General features: G+C 43.4%; 1 protein-coding gene across 2 annotated transcripts; it reads left to right on the plus strand.

Annotated features, from left to right (window-relative positions):
• Positions 1-3,169: 3,169 nt before the first annotated feature.
• On the plus strand, positions 3,170-22,746 carry LOC142094972 (uncharacterized). 2 transcript variants are annotated; one of them, XM_075177659.1, is made up of 8 exons: positions 3,171-3,338; positions 4,409-4,453; positions 8,026-8,169; positions 8,799-8,863; positions 16,141-16,204; positions 17,237-17,300; positions 21,210-21,301; positions 22,530-22,746. In XM_075177659.1, exons 1-8 carry the CDS (start codon positions 3,243-3,245, stop codon positions 22,551-22,553), a joined length of 594 nt encoding a protein of 197 aa, XP_075033760.1. In that variant the 5' UTR covers positions 3,171-3,242; the 3' UTR covers positions 22,554-22,746. The 2 variants fall into 2 exon arrangements, with proteins under 2 accessions (XP_075033758.1, XP_075033760.1); XM_075177657.1 differs by lacking the exon at positions 21,210-21,301 and having other exon boundaries at positions 3,170-3,338.

A 22,746-nucleotide genomic window follows, 5' to 3' on the forward strand; every position in this document is an offset into this window, starting at 1 on the left:
TCACTTGAAATTAAGAAGGTAGAAGGGAAAAGGAAGAAACATACAATGAAGTATATTTTTATGTGGTACTAAAATTTGCAATTTACTTCTTATTCGCTGCCTCCGTTACCAGTAGCCTTCTACACAAATGTGGAGACAAAAACAATGATTCTATCTGTCACTATATTAAACACACTATTTGCTAGACCATCATTTCTCATCATCATCATCATCAACTTATTTATATACCTCCACTAATTCCACAGCACTGTACAGAGAACACACTCACATCAGTCCCTGCCCCAATTGGAGCTTACAGTCTAAATTCCACAACATACACACACACACAGACCGAGAGAGACTAGGGTCAATTTAATAGCAGCCAATTAACATACCAGTATGTTTTTGGAGTGTGGGAGGAAAGTGGAGAACCCAGAGGAAACCCACACAAACACGGGGAGAACATACAAACTCCACACAGATAAGACCATGGTCAGGAATCAAACTCGAGACCCCAGTGCTGTGAGGCAGAAGTGCTAACCACTAAGCCACTGTGCTGCCACTTTTACTGGATAAAGGAGAAAATGTGGCTTTAAGTGGGATGAAAAGTGCATATTAATAGTGTCTCTTATATTTATGTTTTAGTCTATAAATTGCATTGTTACAAATGTTGCTTTATGTTTCAGCAGTATAGCTGTATACAGGCCGGACTGGAACTAAAAATCAGCCCTGGCATTTGAAGCACACAGGCCCACCTCTGTTGAGCAGGAAAAAACTGTGTGCCGCTGCGCAGTGGCAGTGCCAAGGGAGTGGCCACATTATGTTGGGGGCGTGGTCAACATGGGGCATTGATACATACATTATAATAAAACATTACATTTGTCAGGCCCTCCCCATCCACATCACGCCACCCCCCACCACAGAAATACATTACAACACCCCAGTCCACTGTACTTATCTATGCTTCTGATGCTGCTGACATCCATCAGTATGGGAACTTCCTGTAGAGTGAGCAGGGAATTTCTTAGTCTCACAAGATTAATAAATCTCATGAGATTTAGAGCTCCTCGGCTTGCTCTGCAGGCTGTGCTTCCTTGCCGTGTGCTCTACTTTGGATTACTGAGACCTGTGGTGTCCATGTATTTGCTTGCCTAGAAGGTGAGTCTGCAGCATCTTAAGCAGCTTGCAAGGGCCCTGGTCACCATCACAGAAGTCCTCGCTAGTGCTGTCAATTGATTGTCTAGTGTCATGTGCTTACAGGTAGACAAATCATACTCACTGGATAAGTGAAATCGCCAGAGACACCCCTTGTTGCCGCCAGCTCATGTCTTGTTGTTGTCTCCATACTGTGCCGGGCTGACGATCAGAGCCTTCCACAACGCATGGTTAGAAGCTGACAAGTCGCACTATAGTTGTGTAGCTGGAACCAAAGATGCTAGTATCTAAACCACTACGGGGGCTTCTGCTCTGCCTGACAGTGGGCAGGGGAACATGACATGGGCATTTCGGCAAGAAAACCTGGGGATCAGAGGGGGATGGGGGTGGCGCTGCCGTGACCCTGGCTCAGACCTACGTTTCTCACTCACGTGTACCTGGCTCAGAACTGCGGGCAAGAAGCTGTTGATACTGTGAGCCGATGAGGGGTGCCATCGTGACCTGCTATGTGATGTGACAAAGGGATAGGGGGCTGTATGTGTATTTCATGGGCATGTCCTAATTCTCCTAATTCTCCGGTTAACTACCTCAGACCAGACCTGGGTATCAGCATACTGGATAGTGTCATTTCCACAGATAGCTGGTGGAAATGACCACTGTGAGATGTTGGTTAAGGGCATGGAATGTTGACCGGTCCCTACGGACCTCGACGGGTCCCCTAGAGAGCCTGCTGTGTGAGGGTGACTGCAAATGTCTATGATGAATGTCAGGTTGATGACCACTAGACGAGGCCATGTTGTATTTACCAGAGGCTGATGGAAAAGGCAAGGAGATGCAGAGCCCTCATCACGGTCCAAACGACCATCTGTGCCTCAGCCCCGCAGCTCGAATTTGAAAAAAATGGGGAACAGGAAACTGGGCCATGTTGTGGCCTGAGCAGGCGGGAGGGGGTGGGGAGGTGTTGAATGGTGCTTGCATGAAACTGGAAGGGGGGTTTAAAGGTGGTTGAACTTTTTCCAGGAAATGGGGCTCTCTGCCCTGAGGGGGGGTTGCTTCAGTGTGAGAGCTACAGTGATGCAAAGGTGTCTGGCCCTGTGAGCCCCCCAAGAATAACATCTGAAGTGAAGGAAAGGACTGGATGGTGTTCTAGGCTCAATGGAGGATGGGGGGGGGGGGTGAGCACCAGACAGCTCACAACTGTTAATATGATACACCTTTAACAATTATTGTTGGAAGAGAAAGTGGCTGATGCAGGATGGTGACAGAGAAATTACCCCCTGTTGCGCAGCTAGATAAGTGGCGTCTAATATTGCTCCCCGCCACTGGGGGAGAAGGTTGGGGAGGGCTTCTGTTTTGGGGGCCCTGCTGGGAGATGCCCTTATACTAGTATGGGCAGAGCCCCTGTTGTCATGTAGAGCCGTTACTTCCGGAGACTGGCTGTGAAGCACCCCTCCTTGGAGCGTGTGCTTTGCGCATGGTCACCGGCCCGCTAGTTCGGATGTTCTGGCTGATCCTAACAGGTAAGTTAGTGTTGGGTGGGGGAAGAAGCCCACGAGAACGCTGTTTTGTTTTGGGAAAGCCACCGCCAGCCGAGACACACTGCTGGGAGCAAAGATGGCTGCGAGACGTGAAAGGGGGTGAATCAAGGAGACAGTCAGCAAGGACAGGCAAAATTAAAAAGGGATGGGGGAGGGCGGATTCCAAGGGTAAAAAGGAGGATAGCGAGAGCAGTAAATTAAAGTAGGAGGGGTGAAGTCGAGGAATAGAGCAATGTAAAAGAGGATTTGTCACCGCGATAGCTGCGCAGGGTACCGGACCGGCCCATACAGCCATCGGACCTTCTGGCAAATGCCAGAAGTGCCAGATGGCCAGTCCGGCCCTGGCAGTATATAATGTTGTGCTGTGAGCTATGGGCAACACAACTCTTGCATCACTTGAACAAACCTATCCATAAAAGGGCAAAATTATAAAGCTTCACATTTAAACAATTTATAAACCTTGAATATTTAATGAAGAATTCACAATATAATTAACAATTTTATCATCATCTTGTGTTCTAGACTTTTTTTGTGAGTGAGAAATATATCTGGGAGTCGACTCCATATGAAATGATCAAAGGTCAATTACATTCAATCTCAGTTCATGAAAATTTATTGAATAAGGTTTTGCAGTTTTTGGGTCTTCTCGACCTAGTGCTTGTTCAGGTAATAAACATGCTTCTCTGTATGGTTGTAAATGTGTATATATTTGAATTACAAAGCTTATAGATATTTAAGCCCCTTTCTCTTTAATGACCACTGTTGAATATTTTTTTTCCTGAAATCTTATTTTACTTTTATAATAACATATATAATTTATTTATGTCTAAGTAATTATGTAACATTAGCAAGCATAAAAAGATTAAAGCGTAAAAAAAAAAAATGTAGGGAAAGATCTGAAATAATTCGAAACAAATCACTTGGAAATGTTTCCTAACCTTGACCCATGATTGATAGCTCTTTAATAAGGGAATTCAAATCTGATTGTCCTGTCCTGGCTCCTCTCTATAGCTCTGTACTACTTCTGAAGCCCGGCCTTTCTGGATTCTTCTGATGCCTTGAGTTGACAATTTCATATTTCCAGAAAGGAAATAGCAGCTTTAACGCTAGTCAAAATGCATAAAAACCATACGCGTTGGATACACTCTCCCTACCTGTCACTGCCGAGCGGACCTGTACATAGTGTGCAGCCGCCGGCAGCCTCAGAAGTCAGAAAGGGGGCGGGGCCTAAATCCCCCCTCCCCCTAAATCGCCCTGGGTACAACAATTTTCTAGATCCCCCCCTGCATCATGCCGTAGGTAGCACAGCATTGCGAAAAGCTATTCTTCAGGAACTGTAAGCTCTGTCTTAATAACTTTTGCAAAGGCTCTATGTGACTACTAGATGGCATCACTATAATGATCCGTACATAAAGAGGGCTGTAAATTGCAGCCAAAGTTTCTAATAGTGTCAGCACTGCTGTGTAGGTATCACATCACCATCTATCTGCACAGCCTGAGACTAGATACACACATAAATGAGCTGACTGCAATCATTAAAAGAATCAGCCAATTAAAGTAACTTATAAGTGATGTCACCTTCTGACCAAGTACTTATTTCTAAAGCCCCCTCCGTGTCCCTGGTAAGGACATTTTAGCAAAATATTTCTCCATATGATGTTGAACTTTATAGCTTAATAATAACATTGACTTATGACATGCTTACATAATATATTGTTCTATTATTTATTTCACAGGATATAAAGGAACCTACATGGAAGGAATTCGGCATTTTTAAAGACGCAAGTTTTAATTTATTGATAAAATTAGCCTTACTATTGGGTACAATTGCACTTTCTATTTGAAGCCTCACTAAGAAATATGTTATAACTTTCTATGGAAATCATTTTATCTTCTTAAGAAACATTTGGCATATTTGTCTTATTTTGACGGTAGATTGTAGTGTGTGTAAAGCAATGAAACTTATATACAGCGCTGAAGCAAGATTCACTATTGAGGAACACCAGGGAGAGGTGTTTTCATGCATCCAGGAAGTAGAACAAACTATGTTGGTCAATTTGTAATTAGTATAACGCTCCCTTTTGATACCTCCACCTTAAAACATAGGCTAAATCTGGTGCTATAGTAAGAAACTGCCTTATAAATTGGAAGGTAAAAAAAATCAAAATATACCTGATGCTAAGGGAGGGTGGCTTTATAAGGGATGAGTACTGTAACTCTTTTATATAAATAAAGGTGTATGTTCAGCTGAGCTGCACCTGATAATTATTACTGCCAGGGCCGGACTGGGACTAAAAATCAGCCCTGGCATTTAAAGCACACAGGCCCACCTCTGTTGAAAAAAATGTGTGCGACAGTGCAGTGGCGGTGCCGCCAAGGGCGTAGCTACATTATGTTGGGGGCGTGGTCAAAATGGTGCGTTGATACATACATTATAATAAAACATTACATTTATCAGACCCTCCCCATCCACATTACGCCACCCCCCCAGATACATTATGACACCCCCAGCCCACTGTACTTATCTATGCTTCTGATGCTGCTGACATTCCTGTAGAGTGAGCAGGGAAGCTCTTAGTTTCACGAGATTAATAAATCTCATGAGACTTAGAGCTCCTCGGCTTGCTCTGCAGGCTGTATCCTGGGCGGAACTGGGAGCACAAATTCCTCCTGCTGACCAGAACTGGATTAAGGCTCGGGGGCCCGGCACTTAAGTCATAGGGGCTCCTATAATGTAATTTGGCTATTAGACAAATTCTTGACAAATACACAGGCAATACTGTGTGCACTACTGTTAGGTGCACGCAGTTCTGCCTTAACAAGCAGTACAGTGTGAAGTAGGACATATCTCCCAACTGTTCTTGTAGTCAGACCAAATCCTGACTAAGCGGGACAGTCACCCACCAAATTCAGAACAGTTGGCAGACTGTCCTGGTCTCTCCTACCTGTCTTGTCATGGTCACCACTTGTGGCTGCTGGTGTCTTTAGATCAGTTGCTGCTTGTCTGGATCCTGGAATGTTGGATGCCCTATTAGGAGAAAAAGTACATGAGTAAATGAAATTTAGCCCTGGTGTTAAATCAATATAGCATCCACGTTTTAAAATTAGGCCTTACTGCAGCCACTCATTAAAATACTAGTATTCACATTTGATAAATAAATCTATTTCCCTCCAACTAGCCCTGACATTAAATAGCATTCCCATTTAATAAATAAAAATATTTTCCTCTCTCCAAACAACCCCAGCAAGAAATTAAATAGCATTTAAGTTTAATAAATATATCCATTTCCTACAACCACCCCAGGCATTAAATAACTCATAATCACATTTAATAAATAGACCTCATTTTCCACATACAGCCCCACATTCAATTAATAGCTCCCAAACCACCCCAGCATTAAATTAAAAATCCAATCACCCCATCTTAAATTGATAGGCCCCACTATTAAATTGCCCCTCCATCCCCCCACAAATTGAATAGCACCCAATAATTAGCCCCTACCTGCAATTCACCATTAGATTAACCAGCCTACCTCCCACATTATATTAAGACCCCCCCATCCACACATTATAGTCATACACCGATCCCCCCCCCCCCACACACACACATTATAGTCGTACGCCGGCCCCCACACACACACATTATGGTCATACACTGACCCCCCCACACACACATTATGGTCATACACTGACCCCCCCCACACACACATTATGGTCATACGCCGGCCCCCACACACATACAATAGTCATACCCTGTCACACACAAAACATACTATATTTTCACTGTCACACACGTACACACTATAATCATACCCTGTCACACACACATACTTTACATACCCTGGCACCCACATACTTTACATACCCTGGCACCCACATACTTTACATACCCTGGCACCCACATATTTTACATACCCTGGCACCCACATACTTTACATACTCTGGCACCCACAAACTTTACATACCCTGGCACCCACAAACTTTACATACCCTGGCACCCACATACTTTACATACCCTGGCACCCACATACTTTACATACCCTGTCACACACACATACTTTACATACCCTGGCACCCACATACTTTACATACCCTGGCACCCACATACTTTACATAATCTGGCACCACCCACATACTTTACATATCCTGGCACCCACATACTTTACATACCCTGGCACCCTCATACTTTACATACCTTGGCACCCACATACTTTACATACCTTGGCACCCACATACTTTACATAATCTGGCACCCACATACTTTACATACCCTGGCACCCACATACTTTACATACCCTGTCACACACACATACTTTACATACCCTGGCACCCACATACTTTACATACCCTGGCACCCACATACTTTACATACCCTGGCACCCACATACTTTACATAATCTGGCACTCACATACTTTACATACCCTGTCACACACATACTTTACATACCCTGGCACCCACAAACTTTACATACCCTGGCACCCACATACTTTACATACCCTGGCACCCACATACTTTACATACCCTGGCACCCACATACTTTACATATCCTGGCACCCACATACTTTACATACCCTGGCACCCACATACTTTACATACCCTGGCACCCACATACTTTACATAATCTGGCACATAAACTACCCCCCCTCCCTCCTTACCTTGTGCGCTCCGCAGCGCGCTGTGCAGTCTCTCCTATCACATGGGACGGCACCTATCACGTGGTGCGCTTCCCATGTGACATAGCCAGATCCATTCATAGAAGAGGAGGGGAGAAGAGGACGCGCGGCCACCAGGAAGTAAGTATACAGCCGGCCCCATTTCTCAGCGCACAGACTGTCATGCAGGAATTCTGGCATGACAGTCCGTGCGCTGAGCGATGGGGCCGGCCAGCTAGTAACCGGCCCATCTGGCCATCGGCCCTTCTGGCATTTGCCAGAAGTGCCAGGTGGCCAGTCCGGCCCTGATTACTGCGTTGATCTCTGAGGAACCAGTTAAATAAATAAGGGTGTAAACATTCTAACTACAAGAAATACTTTATATCTCCTTTTAGTGCCTTCTTATTCTAGTGATCATCACTTCTGAACTCCATTAATACCATTAATGGGGGTTTACCTTTTTGTACAAGGCACATGATAGTTTCCTTTTTAAAGTTCCATATCTCAATGTTTTGTGAAGGCACATTTTAGAGTCAGCTTGTGGAAGAAAGAACCTTCTCTACAATCCTTTACACTTATGTGGCTGGGTGCACCTAACCCGCAGATATCTCATTCATTTTTATATTGCTCATAAATTGGATTGTTATAGTTTAAATATATTTTAGTATCTATAAATAGCTTTTTTTTCTCCTTTCTACAGGCTGAGGGCCAAGGACCAGTCAGGAGTAAAGCGTTATTGAAATCGTCTCCAGTATTCAACATATCAGCAAATGAATCGCTGATAGAAACAGTGATAAAAGTAGAGATCTACAATTATTATAATACATTAATCACTGTGGAAGTTGTAAGTAAAGATGTCAACCAATAACTAATATAAACATTAATTTTGACAATGAATAATCTCTATCGATCATGTCACATGGGAATTTTAGAATGTGCCATTTTCCAGGCAAACAAATATAGCCTATAAGGTGAAGCTGGCTGCAGCACAGGCTCCTTAGAGCACTGTCTGAGTGCTGCGAGAGTACACACTAATGCTATATCTGACCAAACAGTCGTGTGATCTGCACGATAACTGCATGAAACTACTGTAGTGTGTACCCAGCTTTACAACAGTGCAAGATGTGACAGAACAACTCTGTCCTACCTCCTGTCATGAATAGCAAGTGTCAATAGAATTATTTTAATTGTATGGATGGACCCATGTTATTTAAAGGCATGCACAAGGATTGTAGGGTAGGGGTTTCACCTTTTCTCTATTACCAATATGCCGATCAAAAAAATTCCCCAGTTGCTCGGGCTCATTTGCTATGACATTGCATTTAGGTGCATCATTTCAATAGCAACCAGGCAGACCCTTACTGTCATTATCTAGCCTGCAGTAGACAGGACAAGGCTAATTGTTTAATGGTTCAGTACAAATTGTGTTAGTAAAATGAGCCCTAATGTCTCTCTCCTTTTTTACCATGACAGATTGGACTGGCGACAGCAGATGTTCAATACAGTAATGGACATATTGGAATAGTAAGCCATTCAAAGTAATACTCATTTCCATATTATTTTGACTAGCAAATCATATAAGATGTTTATGAATCATTTGAACTTTGGATCACTTTTCAGATTCTGATTTTGAAAATGTTACAAATTCAATAGGATTTAATTTGACTTTAAAGGTACAAAAATCTGTTGAGCACATCTCTATGTATCCTTACTTACATGTAGTTTATTTTCCTAGCATAAATTAAAAGGATATAAGATGTAATTGCCAGATACTGCTTTTACAAACGGCATTAATCCCCCACAAAAATACCCAATCCGATTGCAGACAGTATTCTAACTAACAAAATATGTAACCCACATACATTATCCCTTTATCCCGGCCCCATCACAATTCCCTCTCTATTTGTGCCTACATAACCCGATTCTATTCAACTCCTATCACTACAGAAGAAGTGACAGACAACCTTCTATAAGGTAACAGGGCCGCATTCCCCTCCTTATCCCCAAACTTCACCTATCATAAATGTCAACGAGGCCTTCTGTGATCATACAAGTTCATTGTCTCAACAGCTTGTAATGAGTTTCCAGGGATAGATTTGCCCACTCAATGCCACAAATTTACAAAAAAATACACACAATTTTAACTCATTAAAGTAGAGTTACCACCACAAATTAACATTTTTTTTTCTCCTTACCATTTACTGACCAACCTTCCATAATGCCAGTGACATTGTGTTTGCGTAACAAAAACAAGACTAACTCAGGACACATTAAGGTATAAAAATGCCCCTGTCACTGTAATTTTGAAAGGAATAGAAAGTTAATTATTCTATGTTTTAAATGAAAAATCAGGACACCCATGTGACAATGACATAAAATTCAATACATGCCTGTTTTTGGTTTCCTAAAAGTTATACAATCCAATCCCCAGTTATCCAAATTTGAGTACATTACACCAGAGGTTGGAATTATGTAAAAATTAAGACATTGTCTATAGCGCTATTGTGTACAATATTTAAGTTTGTAATAAAAGTGTTATGTCTGATATCTTAACCTTTTACTTTCTTACTCTTATACCACTACAAACCTTTATAGTAACGACACGAGACTTGAGTGTGGCAAAATTAAATGATTTATTAACTATGGTGGGGGAGAAATAAAGCAGTCAGTCCGACATCGCCAGGCAAAACCCAGCTATCCCAGCATCTCCTTAGGACTTCCCCTGGGTTCAAATGGTGGACAATCACACCCAAGGCGCACATATCTACCTGGACGGGGCACGACGTCACGATTCCTCAGAACCCGCCCATCCTCTGGGCTAAACGTAAAGCAACCACAGGGCAACCCACAGGGGCGGTACCTGAACTGAGACTACTAGCCGATTCACTCGAAGAGAGGCGGGTTCAACGTGCCCTAATACCTTAAATGTGCACCCAAAAACCACTGGCCGTGGACTGGACTGCATTTTCCGGCCATGCCCGGATCCCTAAGAGCCGAGGCCCGCCACCATATCAACACCCACTGCCGCTAAAAACCTATATATATTCTGAACAAAAATCACTATGCCCTCCTCGCGCAAATGCACTCCATCCTTCCTATAAAGCGAAGAGAACTGAAAACGAATCTGCGGGTGCTCAATCCGCAATCCACCTATGGAGCGTACAAAACGTGCCACAACTGAATTAATTTTCCGCCTAACTTCGTCTGCTACACGTCCATATGGAAATGAACGCCATGTCCTTCTTGGCACAATATCAGACCAGCAAATTACAAGGGAAGGCCACGAGGTGTGAACCCAGACCAAATGTTCCTGAATACGTAATATCAGCTCCACCAACTTGCTACACCCTATGTCATTCCCTCCTAAGTGTATTACCAACATGTGGGGAACCTCTTGAGTAGCCAAATTACCTAACAGGAGCTTTCGAAACCCAGGCCATCTTAAACCTCTATGCCCTATCCACTGCACCACCATTGACCCCTTAAACAAAGAAATATCCTTAGCTGCCCTGTGCAAACCAGCCCAGTGAATGTATGAGTGTCCCAGAACCCATATCCGCAGCGGGGTCCGATGGTCTGTAAGGTAGGAGAAAACCAAATGTTAGAATCAATGCACAGGACTTCTAAATATAGCTAGAAAAGGGGACTCAGAAAAGCACCCTGACATTGAAAATTTTGAATATACAATTAAAAGACCAGCAAAGAACATCAAAACAACCAAACAAACAAGAAAAACCAAACACACCAGGAGAACCACTACTCACAGACAAGAGAAGAAAAAGGTTTTGAGCGGAAGCACAGACGAAGGTAAAACCATAAAACCAAGTGGGAAAAAAATGGACAAATCCCTTTGCGCCCAACCTCCAAAGGCCCAAGCGTCTAAAACCTGTGCCACCACAGCAGATAATAGAGAGGTAAGAAAGAGGGTTATTAAGTAAGTAAAGAGGGACGCACATAAGACTTGTATACCTTGGTTTTCCACCTACCCATCTCCTGAATGGCCTGCCCAGAAGCACCAGCCATTGCTGCAGACGTGGCGGCACCGATTCTGAAGGAATGAGTACCGAACTGGGACCCATCCAGACCCATCTTTGTCAATGTCCGCTTAAACACAGCCGTAAACTGGTATCTGGTAAGGGGAGTACCATCACCATGCACCAGCTACGTAATTGCAGACACTGGTCGCATAACAGCAAACTCACCAACAATTACAACAGGGCACACCGAGAAACCCAACCTAGGAGCCAATGTAACCCAGTGTCCCCTCCCTAGCTGGTCAGACTTGGATTTCTTAACTTTGCAGCAAACCGACGAAGGGGAAATAATAACATGCTGCGCCAACATTCCTGACAATGGGCGGGATTTTGAAGCGGACACCACTTCACTAACTCTAAAAGCTCCAAAGTAAAGCATAACAAACGCAGCGCGAAACAAGGCACTCTCATACGCATCACGCGCCAATGATGACTCTGCCAGGCCCTCTATTCCGGCTTGACAATCTGCCAGATATAATTAGGACAAGGTGATCCCAACAGGGATGCCTGAGGGGCCAAATCACGAAACTTTTCCCACTGCCCTCTAGATAGCGAATCAGCTAGCGCGTTGTCCGCTCCCGGAACATGCTGAGCCCTAAATCCAATATCCTCAACTAAACACTTCCATACTAATCGCCGCAACAACGTAATGACCGGAGGAGACTTTGCCCTTTGCCGATTGATGGCCTGCACGACTCCCAAATTGTCACACCAGAAAACTATCTGCTTACCTACCAACCTAGGGGCCCATAATTCTAGTGCAACAATGATTGGGAAGATCTCCAGCAGCAACATGTTAGCAGTCCAGCCGGCCTGCACCCATTCCGCAGGCCAAGGTGCAGCACACCAGTCCCCTGCGAAATAAGCTCCAAAACCTACACTTCCTGCCGCATCTGTATAAAGTTCCAGCTCCTGACTAGACTCAGGGGGGGAAGGCCAAACTCTAACTCCATTGAAATCTCTCAGAAAGAGATCCCAAACTGCCAAATCCGTCCGGATCTCAGCAGAAAGCTGTATCAGACTATGAGCCCGTATCCTCCCAGCCGTTGCTCTTTCCAACTTCCTACAGAACACCCGGCCCATCGGTATCACCCGACATGCAAAATTAAAAAGTCCTTTTCAGGGACATCCTTGACACACCCAACGCCTCACCTATGAGATCCCGCAGCTTCCTAACTTTATCCATCGGCAGTCTACAAAGACCCAAGATTGTGTCAATCTCAATGCCTAAGTATGAGAGCCGAGTCGCAGGCCCCTCCATTTTTATCATGTGCGACAGGAACCCCCAGTGAGTGAAATAACGCTACCACTGAAAAAAGCATCTCCTTACAAGTGTCTCCCTGGCTTGGGCCCACCACCAGGAAATCGTCCAAGTAATGTGCGACACCCTGGTGACCGGTCCCGGCACATATGCATCAGTGTAAAAATGTACTAAAACACTCAAAGAAAGAGCAGGAAACTGTGCAGCCCATTGGAAGACATTTGTCCACATAGAAACCATCATTTAGACGGAAACCCATGAACGGGAAGGAATCAGGGTGTAACAGAAGAAGCCGAAAGGCCGACTCAATGTCGACTTTTGCCAGCAACGCCCCGGGCCAAAATGACTTCACCATCTCCAAAGCTTCCTCAAATGACTGGTACACTACCCTGCAATATTTTTCCGGGATGGCATTATTCACAGATGCCCCTTAGGGAAAAGATAAGTGCTGTATAAGGCGGAACTTCCCTGCAGCCTTTTTGGGAACCGCCCCCACCGGTGATACCACCAGGTCCCGATAAGAAGGGTTCAAAAAAGGCCCGCACATTCTCCCGAGCGCCACTTCCTTACCCACTTTCTACGCTAAAATTTCAGGAAACTGGCAGACTTCAGGTTGACTAATGCTGTAGTCTTAACCGACCCCACACTAGGCAACCTGAAACTATGAAGAAACCCATCCCGTAAAAATTCTGCTGCCTCTTTTACTGGATAGCGGTCCAGCCATCGGCTGAGGCTGTTCACATTAATTGGGAACCCGACTTTCCGCAGCTGTGGCAGCCGGTCGACCACTGTCCCCCCACCTCCTCTACTCGGCTTGTCACAGACCCTGACGGAGTGGCCACCTCCACACCGCATACAAGCGTGTGAGAACCTGCATGCCTCTCCGCGCGGGCACCCGGATTTGTTAAAGGGGTAACAGCGGCCCTTGGACACAAAGGGAATGCTGTTCCTTCCGCGACCCCCCGGCCGCCACCATGCTACGCCCTGACCTGTGTCACCTCCCCCTTCCTGGGTCACCTGTAACCATGTCTCAACATCTCTGAAACCCAACATGAGGCTCGTATGTCCATCATATTTCTCACGAAATGCCTCATCATATGCTAGCCAAACCCCCGGGCGAGAGGAAGCATACATTTCATGGATCATGTGCATATATTTCAGCATGTCCATCCACTCCGAAGGGCGTGTCTCCAGGTAACATGCCGCAAAAAGATAACCTCCCGAAAGCCAGTTCTTATAAGATTTATAGCTCCCTTCACCTTCGCCACCCCGAGCAAGAGCCTGAGCCACACTTTCTTCCCCTTATCTGTCATAGCAAAAATGTCAATGTACCTGCCCTTATGGATCCTGTCTCTGACCGACAACCTAACCCCTTGCAATATCCTTGTATTAGCACAGCGCAGCATTTCATCCCCCCTAAGACGGGAACCTCTGGCCTGCCCTGGCTGCCTCCCAACCGCCCGGTCACAGTCTCGCGGAATAAAGTGCTTGCGCAATTTCTTAATTAGTTTCTTGGAGCAAACCCCTGACCTATCGGATCCTGTACTGGAACTATAACAATCAGACCAAACAGATTGAACATCCGGAAAATCAGACAAATCTTGCTCACCTGCAAACCCAGAACCAGCCCCTGACATCTGTGCCCGACTTTCCACCTCCGACCAAGCCTGGTGACTCTCCTGACGATCCTCCGATCTGGCCGCCTGATCTTCCTCATAAACCCCGGCTTCTGCTGGGAAAGAGATGTTACTGCCGGAAGCTTGAGACAGAGAACGACGGGACGCTGACCTGCGCCTCGTACCAACATCGCTAAAACCTGAGCCACCACTTACACCTTGCCTTATGCCGTGCCCTCGAGCCCCACCGTGTCTCTCAACTACTACGTCACTAACCTGGGTACTGACATAATCCAAGGACATACGCCGCTCATCCGAGCGACGTACCTCTGTGGCCGGGCCTACGCCGGCCTGCTGCACTTCAGATTGAACAACCACTTGTGACTCCGCCGAACCGAGAACTTGCTCCGCTGGGATAGTGTGGGGGGACACCCCCCTTGGAGAACCCCTCATCACCGCGGCCTCCCATCCCCTAAACACTTCACCCTGAACCACCCCACCGGGACTAGCATGAACCCCTTGACCCTGATCCACTTGCCCAGGGACAGACACAGGAGCTACTGGATCAGTACCCCTGACTGAAGACCTGCTACTGCCCCTACTAGAAAAAACCCTGTGCCTGCCACCAGATATGCCTACTCTGCCTATATCAGGAGGGGGAACACGGGATACACGGAGGGAGGAAGAACTACTTCCCCCTCCAAAATGGGCGCCACCGCTAAAATGGCCGCCGGGTACACGGGGACCGTGACTGGGGGCCTTGTTAACAGAGGAAGAGGGGACCGCCAACCCCCTGCTACCCCCGAGGACATTATCTCCCTCCTGGAGATATGGTGAGCCCGTCTGACAGGAGCGCGATGCGCCGGGACCGCCGGCCCATGCGCAGACCGCCTTCCGGTTTGCCGCGGAAAAGCCCGGGAATGAGAATACCCCTCTGCTGGGGGCCTAGGAGGGGGACCCTTAACCCTGCCGCTGGAGCGGCGGACTGGCGGCTGGCCCTACTGGACTTATGATAGACCTCACGGACACCCGCCATTGTAACAAGGCCAAGAGGTACAAAATTAAAGGGAAAAGGAACAAAGAAAGGGGAAAAACAAAAAACAATAGTATGAGGAAAAGAACAAGGAGGAAAGGGTGAAAAAGGAGGAGGGGGGGGCGGAAAGAGAGGGGGGGGGGAGAGAGTGAAAAACAGGGAAAATACACTGAAAGAAAAGCTGGGAAAGTAGGGGGGCAAATAAGATAAACTAGAATACAGGGGAAATAAAACAGCACAATTTTAACCAGGAAAAGAGAAATAAGGTGAACTGTAAATCAAGAAAAACTAGACAGAGGGAGGAGGTACTCATCCAACTGCCCGAACATCCAGATCTGCAAAGGCTGAAATACACTTCGCCCATCCATCTTATGACATCTACACCCCTCCCCTATGACACTGGATGGGCGTCTACAAATAGTTAACTGTTAAACACTCCAGAGCAGGGGTAGGCAACCTGCGGCTCTCCAGGTGTTGTGAAACTACAAGTCCCAGCATGCTTTGCCAGTAGATAACCAGCAGAGAGGTGGCAAGGCATGCTGGGATTTGTAGTTTTACAACACCTGGAGAGCCACAGGTTCCCTACCCCTGCTCCAGAGTATACTCAGTTAAAGATACAGGAAAACTTTTATTATTCTTCGTTCCTATGCAGATCTCAGTTCTTATTACACTGTTGTTTCTCTTTAAAAATTGGTGAGATTACCACAGAAAAATATGGGACGAGTTTACTTGTACTATGCTCATATTCTGGACCATATATTGTATTCTGCTAATTAATAAATAGTCTTCCACAGCAATAAGTATAAAAGAATAACTAAAGGTTAACCATATGTGAAGGATTAGTACTGATTATCACTTTCTTTGTTTCTAGTGTAAATGTTGATCCTAATACTATGAAGGTGATCTCTACACATGAGACTTGTGGAAGCCCTGATGTAAGTACTAAGACTGTTGCATACCATTACCACCCCCCTTTTTACAAATGTGATCCTCATTTTTAGGCATGAGCATAGCAACACATATACTGACACTTGCTACTATTATCAGCTAATTAAATATATTCTTGCAATAGAGAACCCTTCACAGGGATCAATTATACCGATAGCAATAACTGTTTAAACCGTGTTTACACCAGGGGCGGATCTAGAAAGATTTCCTACCCCTTTCCGACTTTTAAGGCTGCCGGCGGTTGCACTCTATGTACAGGTCCGCTCGGCAGTGACAATGTGCTGCCTGGCTGCTTTGATTGTGTTTAAAACACAATCAGAGCAGCCGGGCAGCACATTATCACTGCCGAGCGGACCTGCACATAGTGTGCAGCCGCCGGGAACAAGCCCCTGCTAGGGGGGGGGCGATTGCCCAGATCGCCCCCCGCCCCTGGATCCGCCACTGGTTTACACTGTGTTCAGTGTAGGGGGGAGGCCGGGCAGGACAGTTTGTAGTAACCTGTATGTGATGTAAGCATACAGTGTTGTTTCTACAGGTGACTGCCTTTGTAATATGAAGCGCTATCTTTTCAACTTATTTCTCACAACCCTTGTGTTAAAAACAGTACTTTTATTGAAAATTTGTTTGCAACAAATGGTTTGGATGTATGATTAAATCTAAAAATGATGAATTGATGGTCACAAGACCATTTTGCCAAGTCTTTACCTTCCCAGTTATATTGTACTACTGTAGAGCAATATAAAGTAGACAATACAACCCCTTCTCTGACCTTGTGCTTTTTTTTATACAGATCTCCTTGGTGATTTCTTATTAAAACAGAAAGCAAACATTTGAGTATGTTTCTTGTTTCCCGTTCTCTTGGTACTTGTGTATTATGGACAGAGTAACTTTGTCCTGACTTTAATAGAGGAAGAGAGGAATGACACAGAGAATATTACCTTACACTTTCTTTTCAAATAGGCGACAAAGGTCGTTGCTTTATAGTCTCTTTTGTTCTTATTTTCTTTTGCTTTTTTTAGGTAATCACCACAGTTTTTGAACTTATCAAACAAATTGTTAATACATTTTGGGATAAATTCAGAGGTAAGTATGATTTATTGGGCTAGTGGTATATACTTGAAATTAGAGATGGGCGGGTCCGGTTCCCCGAGAACTGAACCCACCCGAACTTTGGGTATCCGAGTACCGAGCTGTGCAGCTCGGTACTCTCCCGCCTGTTCCGAATCCAAATCGAGGCCGAACGTCATCGTGACGTCGTCGGATCTCGGGGCTCGGTTCTCGCGATACTTCAACATTATAAATACACGCCTCCACAGCAATCCATTGCCATTTGACAGAGGGAGAGAGCAGGGTGTAGTCACAGGCTGATTAGAGCAGGGACAGAGAATCCAATATTCTTCTTGCAATTGCTCTAACAAAAATCGCTAGAGAAGAGAGGAGGATAGAGGTTTATTATTTTTTGTAAATATTTGGCACTCCCCAGTGCTTTTGGGGTGTCCCCCATAATTGTGCATAAATATTTCTGGCTGTCAAAAGTCATATCTGTCAGCAGTGTCTACCAACTAATTGTTAGCACTCAGTGCTTTTGGGGTGTCCCCCATAATTGTGCATAAATATTTCTGGCTGTCAAAAGTCATATCTGTCAGCAGTATCTACCAACTAATTTTTAGCACTCCTCAGTGCTTTTGGGGTGTCCCCCATAATTGTGCATAAATATTTCTGGCTGTCAAAAGTCATATCTGTCAGCAGTATCTACCAAATAATTTTTAGCACTCCCCAGTGCTTTGCGCTCAGAATGGATTCAAAGCAGTCCACATATGATCAGAATGAGCAACCAGGTTCTGTCACCAGTCCTGATGTTAGTGTTCCCAGTACGTCATCTGGCCAAGGCGATGTCAAACAGCAGAGTGTTTCCAAATTAGTGCAAAAAAAAAAAACAACATTTTTTTTTACTGTATTGAAGCGAAAAAGAAGTGTAACTGAGCAAAAGTTAAGTGACGATAAAAAAAAAATTGCAAGCATGCCATTCTACACACGCAGTGGCAAAGAGAGAATGAGGCCTTCACCTTTGGCTATTAGTGGCAGATCCCAAATAGTTACCCAGCCTACAATTGGTGCACAACTACTGTTACGCGTCAAAGCCGAGCTGCAAGATAACAGTAAGGCATTAGAGGATAATGTTTGCTTTGATTCACAAATGACACCAATCCCTGTGGAGAGTCCATCCAACAGTGGTATGTCTAATCGTGAGCATTCTGTTAGTGTACCCATAAAGAAGGGCCCTTTAAGCAGTTCTGCTGATGTGTACCTGAACAGCCCGAGTGTAGCCGCTGATACACAAATTGAGGATGCCACTTTGGAAATAGAAGAGGATGAGGGGGAGATTTGTGAAGGTGACGAGGGCGCTAATAAGGATGTTGATGATTATGATGCAGACAGATACCAAATTGCCTTTCTCAATTTCTATTTATATTCTAGATTATATAACGGCTGAATAGTTTTCTATTTTACTCCTAGTGGAGAGGGGATCTGATGCAGACAGATACCAAACTGCCTTTGTCCACTTCTTTGTATATTCGAATTTCTAGTTCTACGGTCTATGCAGGCTGTTTTATTTTCTATTTTACTACAAGTGGACGGGGGGGGGGGGGGTCTGATGCAGACAGATACCAAAATGCCTTTGTCCATTTCTTTGTATATTTGAATTTCTAGTTCTACAGTCTGTGCAGGCTGCTTTTTTTATATTCAACTACAAGTGGAGGGCGGGGGGGGTGGGGCATAGATAGCCACCAAACTACCGTGGTCCATTTAATTTTACTTTCTAGTTCCACAGTCTGTGCAGGCTGCTTTTTTTATATTCAACTACAAGTGGAGGGTGGGGGGAGCATAGATAGCCACCAACCTACCGTGGTCCATTTAATTTTACTTTCTAGTTCCACAGTCTGTGCAGGCTGCTTTTTTTAATATTCAACTACAAGTGTAGGGTGTAATATACACCCAAAGACGATGGCTACATTGCCAATAATCAAAGATGGAGGAGGTAGACAACCAGGTTTGTCTGTATAATTTGCAGACAAGTGTTCAAATTAAGGGCGGCCTACCAGGGATTAAACTTTTTTTTTCATAATTTATTAGCTTTAGAATTACCTCACTTATCTAAGAAACTGGTGGAGCACTAAATTAGGTTATTTTAGACCAAAAAAATGGTATTTTTTGCGAAAATAGCAAAACAAAACCAAACAAAACCAAAACCAAAACACGCAAGGGCGGTTTTGCAAAACCAAAACCAAAACACGAAGGTAATCCAGATCCAAAACCGAATACAAAACCAAAACACGGGGGTCAGTGACCATCTCTACTTGAAACACATATTGAACATGGGGGTGTATACAGGTTTCCTCCCCATTTTCTGTACTTGTAAACCATATTTAATGCCTGAACATGTTAACAAATGAACCAAACCTTCGTTTAGACTCCTGTACTATTTGAGATCTGCAGAACCTTACCTACTGATGATATACCCCCATTCAATCCCTATTACATCTAACAGTTAACATATAACAGTTGCTGATGTAATTTAGATCTTATATTAGCCAAGAGGAAGAGAAAAAGGTTCTGATATTGGAGACACTATTACTAGTAATACTAGTACAAGAGCTCACATTCAATCTACTGATCTATGTCTGTTTCTTCACAAGACATAATGTTATGTGCTGCTGGCTAGACACCACTAGAGCATTTCCCATTAATTTACTAACAGACACATTGAGGGCATAGAGCGCGTCTATGATAGCGCATCCTACAACGTACGTTTTGCTTTTCTTTTTCAATATGAGAAAAGGGTGAATGAAAGTCACATAACTTGGAAATAACTAATAGAAGCTGTAAAAACTGTGGTGACATAATCCATGATTAATAATAACAGAATTTAAGAAACTGTGCTGATATAATAAACTTTTACCTTTTAATAAGGTCTAGAATAATATACTTTTTGACAACACAAAGGAAATTGCTGGTGTAATATCTAAGAGCAACTTCATATGATTACGGCTCTAAGAACACATGTTGGCACCTAACAGATTATTATAATAAAGAACTGTTACATCTGTAATAAGGAGATCTGTAGCTTACATTACAATTAAATAGTGCAATGGACCAAGATACAGATAACTCTCCCAAGTTCATATGAACAATATGACAAGAATATGAATTTATACAGAACATTTACTACATCAGTTGGTGTAATATAGGTATTATTATGAATTGATTTTGAGACACATTTGCCATAAGTCACATTAATAACTTAATATTCCAAAGTGAAAATTAATAGTGTGACTATATTAAAATATGGAGACCATTGAGGACCGATAAAGGGGTCAATTTGTTGATTTCCACCTCATTTTAATTCTGTTACACAGATTTCTTACTGTTTTGAAACATATTTAACTTTATATTTCTCAGAAAATAAATTACTACTTAACTATTGGATGATATATTTTATTTATTTTTTAAAATAAAATTATTTCGTTTAAAGAAACAGATATACTGGTATTACTAGTATCAGTGCCTCCAATAGCAGAACCTTTTTCTCTTCCTCTTGGCTAGTATATGGTTATTGTTCTGGGAGTGCACCCCTAAAATAATATTAAGAGTTATATACCAGTAGTTAGTAAATAAGAAATAGACTCAACTGGTGCAGTTTTCTTCATCAGTAGTGTACAAGTAATCTAGATCTTACATTAAAATTGCACAGACATACTGTGTCCCCAACCTTCTGGGGTCAAGAGAAGCTTTCAACCAGCCCCAACATTTACTACATTAAATATCAGCTTAATTCATAGATCCAATCAGATATATAAAAGCTTGTGCTAAATCAGCTGATCTACCATAAGTGTAATGGGTTTGATTTCTAGATATTTATAAGGGTATATTAATACAATAAATTTTGTTTGGAATGATTGCTATGGCTAATGGTTTGTATGCCACTTGCAGGTAAGCTTAAAGTGAAAATCCCATTAGCACTACCAGTTGGAACACCTGGAACGGTAACACCTGCACCGGTAACTCCCTGCAAACCACACCAGGTAATCTCCTTTACATCTAGGAGCTAATAAGACCTGTATAAAGCATGTTGTTCAAAACTTAAGAATCCAAATGACTTTGCTACTTCACAAATGCAAACCTGCTCATGACAAAACCTGGGCTTTACTTTTAAAAAATATTAAATTGTCCTCACCCAATTTAGTATTACTATGTAGCAACATCATGATACTGAGCAAAGTCATCAACTCTTTAATTACTCAGGAGTCATCTCACAAATGGCTGCTCTGGTTAAGAAATACCTGCTCTTTCTGATATTGAGTATAAGACATATTGAAAAATAAATTATTTTAGTGGTGGGACAACAGTTAGCCTGATGGAAGCATTTAACCCTATTGACCAGGAATAATTTTACTAAAGCACCAGTATGTGACCTTCACACAACCTGTGTACCAATAGCACAAGATCAGTCAGTCAGTGATTATTACACATATTCTCATTCATGTGATGTCACAATCTGGGGCATATAACTTTCATCTTCAGGCAGTGTATGGATGAAGCAGCTAGAACATCTATCATTATAATTGGAACACAGCATGTACTATATTTGGTGGGTTCCCACATGTACATTAGAACTCCATCCTTAACACTTATCTGTAGTTCTCTTTATGTATCAGGTCCACAAAGCCACCAGCAGTTCCATGCAATCTTCTGGTTACTACAATCATTGGCTTGTTTCACACAGGCAGAGGTGTTATAAGTTCCCCCTTCCCTACATACTTTACACTGACACCTACTGGACAGACAGCTGGGACAGTGACGGTGACATGTCAAATCAGCACAATATTAATAGTATACAGAAGAACAGAACAAAACTGCTGGAGGTTTTGGGGGACCTGTCAGATCTGCAGATCAGTGTAAAGTAAAACCTTTTTATTTACTTAATGTTGACATACTGTACTCTAGCCAGTACTAGATTGGAGGTATTGGGCAGTGTTCTCTTTGTAGTACAGAAGACATGTTTAACATAGGTTTCAATTAATGCCATAATGACAGGTGTTCCAACTTCATCCATTGATAATAAAACAAGCCCAATCTTACGCGGTTACAAATGACTAGTTTCCTTAAAAACCGTAACATAAAAAATCATTGTTGTGCATTTATGAGGCTGCTGAAGAGATGCATGCGTGAAACTAGTTGCAATGCGATGTAGTCTATTTCAATGATATGGCAAAAATAAACATATTGCATTTTCTTTTTTTTCTCTTATAGGATTACTGTACTTGTGCACAATAGAGCATCATAATAAACTCATGGAGGTCCAGACTTTCTCCTTTCTTAATCAATTAGTAGTTCTTCTTCGCTTGCACACACATTTGTTAGTAACTAATAAACACAAGGCTTGTACATGCTAGTTATGGATGTATAATGTAGGGGGAGTGCCTTCTACATACAGAGCATCTGTCATAATAAATTACTGCATTACAAA

This window comes from Mixophyes fleayi, chromosome 6 (assembly GCF_038048845.1).
Source record: "Mixophyes fleayi isolate aMixFle1 chromosome 6, aMixFle1.hap1, whole genome shotgun sequence".
In the NCBI taxonomy this organism is placed as follows: Eukaryota; Metazoa; Chordata; class Amphibia; order Anura; family Limnodynastidae; genus Mixophyes; species Mixophyes fleayi.